At 42.6% G+C, this 9,000-nt stretch overlaps 1 protein-coding gene across 1 annotated transcript in view; it reads left to right on the forward strand.

The window, feature by feature from the left end:
* The window catches only part of PARD6B (par-6 family cell polarity regulator beta), a 16,471-nt gene extending 7,471 nt beyond the window's left edge, over positions 1–9,000 (forward strand). The window contains exon 3 of the mRNA XM_059407224.1: positions 5,828–9,000. Coding sequence (XP_059263207.1) covers positions 5,828–6,651 — 824 coding nt within the window. The 3' untranslated portion in view covers positions 6,652–9,000. The remainder of the gene's footprint in view (positions 1–5,827) is intronic.

Consider the following 9,000-nt stretch of genomic DNA (forward strand, 5'->3'; position numbering starts at 1 on the left):
CTCAGTCCCAGGGCTCTGGCATCACGACCTGAGCAGAAGACAGATGTTTAACCGACTTAGCCACCCAGGTGCCCTAAAATCCGTTAAAATATAAACATATAAATGTAATACAAACGTGATTTAAGGAAAGCATAAAAGTAAGCTGGTCAAGTCATTCCTGTTTAATGCCCCCCTCCCCCGCCGCCCATTGCACCCAGAGTGAAATCCTTCCTGCTCTGGGCTTCCCCAGCCTCATCCTTCTCCATTCCCGCCCCCCCTCCGCCCCGCGGTCCTGCTCAACCAGGCCCACCAGGCACGCAAGCTCTCAAGCTCTCGGACGTGGAAATGGTGTTGCTGTCCCGGTGCTTCTGCTCTTGCTTCTCTCCTCACTAACCCCCTCCCCCACCCTTCAGATCTTATCACTCCCAAATAACTTCAAATAACTTCCTCGGAGGGGGGAGGGGGGGTCTTGTTGGATCACGGAAGCCCCTTGACCCTCCCACCTTTATCAGACCTGGAGTTACCTTCTGTATGCGTGAGTTATCTTGTTTATTGTCCGTCTTAACAAGACTTACGTGGTGCCTTGTGATTCACAGTGATACTTTTTTCTTGTAAAGCTCAACAGATGTTGAGCAGAAGCTGATTTTAGGCAAACTTCACTGAACAGTAAATTCAGGAAATTAATACAAAGCGTGATGTTAAGTATAGTAACATTTTACTGCTTAATTACAATACACTTTGTTTTCTTGGCCTGTTGATGCCAGTTTAGGAATCAATAGGGCAGCAATTACACTTACATGGTACCAAGTGATTAAAAAAAAAATTTTTTTTAAACCATTTTGAGTTTTAAAATCACGTGGTCTTTTAAAATCTGATACCCCTACCAGAAGTTTCTTCGAAGTGAAAGTTCACAGTTGAATGCATAAACTATATAGTATGAACTCAGATTTCAGATTGTATCGTTGCGTATCTTGAAAGGTTTTGTGTCTTACCGTAATTTATTGCTAGAAGAAAAGCCCCCGTACTCTAGGACTATTATCATGGAAGCAGAAACCAAAGAAAACAAAATCCCTGCTATCTGAAAAGTCAGGTTCGCAGAAGGGATTCCCAGATACTTTGCCAGCCCCGGTCCCCTTTTGGAGTTTAGAGGTTTCCCAGCCAGTCAGGGAGGGGCGGCCAAGTCTGGAATCCTTGGATGCGCACGGACTCCCTACCGGATCTGATCCGAACATCCACACCACAGCTTCTTGCTGTGTTACCTTCTGCTTCTGGATGACACCACAAGGCGCATTTGTTGGAAAGAGTTTGTTGGAAACCCTAGAAGAGCCTTGCTTGCTTTACGCATTGTCACACTTGAGACACTGCCTGGTGGCCCAGGCCCCTCAATCCTTAGGGCTGTGCAGCGGACGTTAGTTTGTAGGTGCACTTGACGATCACTTCTCAGTGAATCCCGCCGCGATTTCAAAATGCTCCAAGAGAGATGCATCATAATTGTCAGTTGAGTTTTGAAGAACAGCGTAGGACACCAGTTGCTCAGGACAGAAACCTGGGTGTCACCTGTGACACACACCTGTAGTTCAGCCAGTCACCAAGCCTGTTCCAGCAGTTCTAATTATTTTTCAGATTTGTTTCCCCATCAGCACTGCCTCTGCTAGAGGCCAGGCACTATTCAGAATGATGGCAGTAACGCCTGTCGTCTCCCTCAGGGTCACTCTCCCACTTAAAGTCAGGGTGAGTTTAACAGAAAAACCCAAACCTTTGTTTTCTTCCCAGTGCCCTTAGGCTGAAGTCCATCATCCCTAGGCCTGGTTTCCGCAGGGGCCCTTGGCTCCTCCTCCTCCCTCCCCGGGGAGTTTCTGCCCCTCCCCCATCCTGCTCCCCGCATTTGCTGGACCCTGCTTCGGCAGCATTCCTCCCTGTCCTACCTGATTAGCTGCTGGCTGCTTTTCCAGTCTCAGCGCAAACCTCACTTCCCCGGGAGAAGCCTTGCTGCACCCTGCACACAGGCCGGGCGCCCGCGGCGCAGTCTGTCTACACCGAGGCTCCTGGCCCCTTTGAAATAATGAGATTGCAGGTGGTAATGGCCCTTCTCTTCCTGCAGACTGTAAGCTCCACGAGAGCAAGCCCCCCACTCCTCTCTGGTTCACTGAATCTGCGGCCGGGATTCGAGGCCTGGCCAGGTTGCGGCCTGGCCAGGTTGCGGGCGCTTCTGGAATGTTTGGTGATTAGGATTCCTTATATTAGGAAATGAAGGGATTTGCATGCTTTGAGTATTGCTTTAGGTGATGTTTAATCCTTTTAAAGTTGCCAGATTTAGTTCTTTTTAACCATTTTGGATTAGAACAGGGGTTTGCAAACACGGCTTGCTGGCGGTTTTCTTGGAACGCAGCCATTCGCCGTTCTTTATGTCTGGCCCATTGGCTCCTGCGGCAGTGACTGGGTGACCCGCGAACCCGGAGCGCTCACCGTCCGGCTCTTTGGGGCAGAAGGTGGTCAGCCCCGGAACAGGATGATTTCAAAAATTACTTCATTCTTCCCTGTCTTCTCACAGAATTTTAAATGGGTCCTAATCTTGAACTTCCTCGATGACCCTACCATGAACTGTGACTGTTTCGCTACTGTACAGGGATGATGAAGGGGGTTATATGAGGGTTTGGTTTTTCATTTTTGGTCGGTTTTCTCCAGATGGGCTCTAACACTGTAGGCTTTTCCTTCCTGGATCTGTGCCTGCCACTCACTACTGGTGGACCCTCACCTTCTGCTCTGAATCTGTGACTTGCGACTCCCTGTGAGTTAAGGAATGAGATAACCAGATTTTTCAGAATTAACGGTCTGAAGAGTGACCGTTCCAGAGGGAGTGCGTGCGAGGCTGCTCCCGTGAGCGGAGGGCAGGAGCTTTCGGCTCGGAAGGAATTGAGACAAGCAATTTGGCTCCTCAGAGGCATTCCGAGTGGATCCTTGTGGATCCTTGCTGATTGCCGTCAGCCGAGATAGTGGCCGAGGGACAGGCTTGGGATGAGGGAGGGATTGCTGGGGGAGCCTCGCTCTTGTACTGTTGCATAAGCCTGGGTTTTTGTGGCGACAGAGGTTGCTGGGAACCAGGTTTGCGAACTTTTCATCTTATTCTGAGTTCAGTGCTTTGACACACAGACTCAGGTAGAAAGTGAATTCCCGGTCCCCTGTAGACAGTCACCTTTACACTTTAAACTAACACTCTGCACCCTGGCTTTCTGCCAAAATATTTCTTTTCCCAGTGGCTGGAAACTGATTAGCTAGATGGGAGAACAAAGGTGCCTTTGTGCTGGGGCATATTGCTTTTGAGAATTTAGCAGAGAGCATTCAAACAGTCTGGATGCGATGCCAAATTATGCAGATTTGGGGTTGTTTTCTTTTTTCTTTTCTTTTTTTTTTTTTTTGGTCAGGTTTCCCATGTAGGCAACTTAGTTTTACTCTCTGTGTGTATGGTCTGGAAATTTCCTTATAAATCCTATGTGGGTTTTCTTAATTGGTTCTTTTAAAATGAAAATATATACTTCTGAGAAAACATACTCAGAAGGAGACCATCGTTGAGAGGCTTTCGGTCAAATGTTGCAAAATGATTCTCATATCAGTGAGTTAATTTCCAAAGCCAAATTATAAACAAATTTGTCTCTGTGAGAACAGGGTATACATACTTTCTAAATAAAGACAGAATTATCCCCGGAGGGGGGGAAATGCCAAAAATTAAGGTACTCCAAGTCTTGTACATTTCTCTGCAACTAGCTCTTGGAGAATTGAAGCAGCCTGAGGAAAAAAAGTTCTCCATACTCAGACACACACACACCTGACACTTAATACTCATTCTGTGAATGTGTAAAGTATTGGTCTAGTAAGAAAATAAAGGTCCAGTCTTTGTATTTTGTACTCTTAATCATTACTTTGTACTCTTCATTTCCTGGTTTATGTAGTAAAGATGATAATATTTATCAATAGAGTGAGAGTCAAGGGACAGAATATAAACTGAGCCTGTACAGTCACAGTGTGGTGATAGTATTATTATCCGGAGTTGCTGAGACTAGGATTTTGAGCTAGTTCTTTGCAGGAGAGGGATTTTATCTCCTTTGTTCTTCGGATATATATATTTTTATCCTTGAAAATTCTGAATTTTTAGTTTCTCCTCCTTTGTTATTTTTGAAACATGGTTTCAAGTTTCCCACCTGATGTTAATTTCATTTCTTTTCTTTTTTTTTTTTTTTTAAACCTGTCATTCTCTGATGAGGTGTTGTTTGTAGGTATTTTCCTCCAGCAGTTTGATTTCAGAAGGCAGATCTGGTTTTAGGTGCCCTGTTTTCCCTTAGTTTTACATTAGAGAGGGTAGATCCTCTGGGTGGAAGCAGGAATGCTATCCATGCAAGTTGTTTGACTCAAACTGGTGTTTGTTTTGTTGTTATTTTAATTAGGTGTCAGCATTTAAAAAACGAGAACATTTTTACTTAAAAAACAAGGCTCCATGGCAAATGGGATTTGGCCACACAAATTCCTGTAGTGGAAGAAAGACTGTGGCACAACCGCCAAGAAAGGGGCCTCCACACTTCTTTTTCACACAGTGAAGAAAAGTTCAATCTTAGACTTCAGCCTCTTTCAAAAGTGGAGAAATTGAAGATAAGATCTCCCCCAGAAAACTGAGGGAGAACATTTATTTGCAGTAGACTAAAATTCCTAAATTCTAGATATACATTCATCTAATTTACATGATCATTTCATGCATATTGTCTGTTTCATTGAATTACATCATCTGCCCCGCTGCCTGTAATACAAGTTTGTTCCCTTGATTTACCTTGGGAATCAAAAGTGTCCCTTTCTTTCTTTCTTTCTTTCTTTACTTATTTATTTTTTTTTTTCTTTTTTTTAAAGATTTTATTTATTTATTTGACAGAGAGAAATTACAAGTACACTGAGAGGCAGGCAGAGAGAGAGAGAGAAGGAAGCAGGCTCCCTGCTGAGCAGAGAGCCCGATGCGGGACTTGATCTCAGGACCCTGAGATCATGACCTGAGCCGAAGGCAGCGGCTTAACCCACTGAGCCACCCAGGCGCCCTACTTATTTATTTTTAAGATTTTATTTATTTATTTGACACAGACAGAGATCACAAGTAGGCAGAGAGGCAGGCAGAGAGAGAGGAGGAAACAGGCTCCCCGCTGAGCAGAGAGCCTGATGCGGGGCTCTATCTCAGGACCCTGGGATCATGACCTGAGCCAAAGGCAGAGGCTTAACCCGCTGAGCCGCCTAGGCGCCCCCAACCTAGAGTTTCTTAAACAAATGAAGGAAAAATATGTTTTAAGTAACTCACTTGAAATGCTGTTTAAAATGTGTGTGTAAACTTAACAAGAATTTGATTTTCACCTCTTACTGTTGTAAGTAGTCCTTGAGCTTTATCAGATTAAACATTTGGGATTTTATGATGTGTGCTTGAGAGGGCCACCTAGTGGTTTCTTTCTGGTACAGCAGGTCTTACTACTGTGCTGCCTTTTGATCTGATTAGAATAGGCTAATATTTTAATTGTTTATGTACTGGGGCGCCTGGGTGGCTCAGTGGGTTAAAACCTCTGCCTTAGGCTCAGGTCATGATCCCAGGGTCCTGGGATTGAACCCCGCATCAGGCTCTCTGCTTGGCAGGGAACCTGCTTCCTCCACTCTCTCTCTGCCTGTCTCTCTGCCTACTTGTGATCTGTCAAAAAAAAAAAAAAAAAAAGTAAATTGTTTATGTACCAAATACATGTGAGTTATCTCTCTGTATGGATTCAACTGTGGGTAAACTGGGTGTTTTTACATCATCTCTGTAATTATTTTATTTTATTTTTTTAAACAGAAGAAGCAGACTACAGTGCCTTTGGTACAGACACACTAATAAAGAAGAAGAATGTTTTAACCAATGTATTGCGTCCTGACAACCATAGAAAAAAGCCACACATAGTCATTAGTATGCCCCAAGACTTCAGACCTGTGTCTTCTATTATAGATGTGGACATTCTCCCAGAAACACACCGTAGGGTTCGTCTTTACAAATACGGCACTGAAAAACCCTTAGGGTTCTACATCCGCGACGGCTCCAGTGTCAGGGTCACGCCACATGGCTTAGAGAAGGTCCCAGGGATCTTTATATCTAGACTTGTCCCAGGAGGCCTGGCTCAAAGCACAGGACTACTAGCTGTTAATGATGAAGTTTTAGAAGTTAATGGCATAGAAGTTTCAGGGAAGAGTCTTGACCAAGTAACAGACATGATGATCGCCAACAGCCGCAACCTCATTATAACGGTGAGACCAGCAAACCAGAGGAATAATGTGGTTCGGAACAGTAGGACTTCCGGCAGCTCCGGCCAGTCCACAGATAACAGCCTCCTGGGCTGTGTCCAGCAGGTAGAACCAAGCTTTGAGCCAGAGGACGAAGACAGTGATGAAGATGACATTGTTATCGAAGATAATGGAATGCCGCAGCAGATTCCTAAAGCTGTTCCTAATACGGAGAGCCTCGAATCATTAACGCAGATAGAACTGAATTTTGAGTCTGGACAGAACGGCTTTATTCCTTCTAACGAAGTGAGCTTAGCACCTGTAGCAAGTGGCACAAATACAGAAACACATGCTCCGGATCAAAAACTCTTAGAAGAAGACGGAACGATCATAACTCTATGAAGCCTTTGTCCGAATGTCTTTGGAGTGAGGATGCCGCAGGGACTTGTAGATTTGGCTGTTCAAAGCATATATACCTCTGAACCAGTGACCTGGAGTAGGCATGAGAAAATTAATATTGCAAGCTTGAAATGTTGTTATAATAGTAGTTTGATCATTGTTAATATAAACTTCAGTTTGTCAGAGGTGAGTTTAAGTCTGAAAGGGGCCTTTGCTAATGAAATTACATGCTTTTGTTATTTTGTCTCTAGAGAACTGGATGTTAGAGCACATTCTCAGAACTGAGAGGACCAGATCATTTCCGTTCGAAGTGGTTGCATATTTTTTAACCTGCTGTGCAGAGCCCAGTTAGCTTTTCCTTTAACTATATTTTTTAAAATTCTAATGTGAAGAAGTCTGATTCTGCCCTTTGGTACCTTGGGGACCTCAGCTCCTATGTTCCCTATATTTTATCTTGATTTTTTAATGTTGTTCCTCTGTTGTTCGTTGTTACAAGTAATTTTTTCAGATGCTTTTTTTTCCCCCTAATATTTAAGAAATCAAACCAATCGCCTGTTTTTGGGAGTCGCTTCCTACATCATAAAGCATTGACACCGTGTTCCTGAATTAAGAAACTGTAACTGTTGTTCAAGTTCCAAGCTTGTTCATCCCATAGTTTTCACATTCACAGACTCACTCCTTGTGCGTATAACTTAACGTTGAAAAGGCAGCGCCGTCATCTGGTCACACCTGAGACTCCCTTCGTCTCCTCACCCGCACCCCCGTCTCATTGGAATCATTCCATTTGCTGTTGGTGTGTGTTTCGTGGGTGTGCTTTTAATACTCTGCTATGTATTTGAGTAGTAGGAATCATTTTGGATTTAAAAATGCACCCAAATTAAGAGATTTTTACACACACGACACACTTGTGCACTTTTTTACATGAGATGATTTGGTTTTTTTCCCTAATGGGATTTCTAGGAACACTACCTGTACTTTATGAGAAAAGATAAGACTATTCACCTTGGACCGGTAGAGTGTATTGCTAGTGATTCTATGAGGCTATTGATTACTTTCCAGGGCATCCACTTAGAACAAGTGAAGGGCGAGGCTGCTGACTTCCATCCCTCGCCTGACTTCCCTGTCCGCACGCACGGGCCCCGCAGTAGGCCTGTATGTAGAAACCCAGGACTGCGGGCAGCGCTTAAGTCCGCTGTGGCTTACGGCTCCTTCTCTCAGAGTGAGTTATTCATTCATTTTACAGTAGGGCTAGAATGGGTCCCTCCGTAACAGCTGCGTGCTAGGGAAGCAATGAAGAATTCAGTGACTCCGTTTTGAAGGATATTTTCTGTCTAGGGTAAAGATATATGAAGAAGTCTTGGACTGAAGGCAGGTCACTTGACTCAGAATACTTAGTGTATTTTGCTCACGTTACCACTAAACAGATTATCGCGGAACTATTAACTGCACAACGTTATGTAATGCAATGTACTTTTTTGTTGAATTCACCCAGTTTCTTCCACTTCTCTACCACCGTTTGCTAATGGCATTCCAGCTTTAACCTTCTGTGAGGTATAGAAATTTGACTCTAGAACAGTAAAATGTTAACATGTAGGTTAAATTTCATTTATACTATAAGTGGTGCAGGGGTTCAACATTTTAAGTAAAAAATCCTTTCACACACTACCTCTCTCTCTCTCTCTTTTATTTTTTAACAGAGTTTTAACATCTGAACTTTTCTCTTGGAGGAAAAATACTTCAGGGCTTGACTTTTTGTACAGATTTTAACTATTAAGTACAGATTTGTCTTGTATGTATTCATGAAAATGGAAATCAAAGCTGCTAGTGCTTTTTATTTTAATTATCCTGCTAAGAGTATATGTCAGTGCTGTTAAAACTAGATTTCTCATTTAAATTATTGGTGAAATAATTGATTACTAGACGTATTGTAAAACCAATAGCTCTTGGTTATACAATAAAATGTCCGGTCATTGGTAGTCTGAATCGATTATTCCAAGTGTACCTTATTAACAGAAGTATCAGTGGATTCAGTGTAAAATTTTATAGTACGAAATGTCAAGCCTAACTGTGAATTTTGTTCTGTATCTTGAGTAAATTTATGATAATGTTCTCATGAGCTATCAACAAAATATACGTACTTTTGTGAACTATGAATTTTCTAATTAAATTTTACATGCGACAACATGATTTTTACATGAATGATACTTTGTTTAAACTCTCAAATGTCAGTATTTTACTACAATTTTATTATAAAATGTACATTATCACTAAATGAACTTTGATTTTAAAAATCAATTTAGCTTTAGTTGTATATTATTTTTTACAAATAAAGATAGACTTGTATAAAGGCTA

This window comes from Mustela nigripes, chromosome 7 (genome assembly GCF_022355385.1).
Source record: "Mustela nigripes isolate SB6536 chromosome 7, MUSNIG.SB6536, whole genome shotgun sequence".
Lineage (NCBI taxonomy): Eukaryota > Metazoa > Chordata > Mammalia > Carnivora > Mustelidae > Mustela > Mustela nigripes.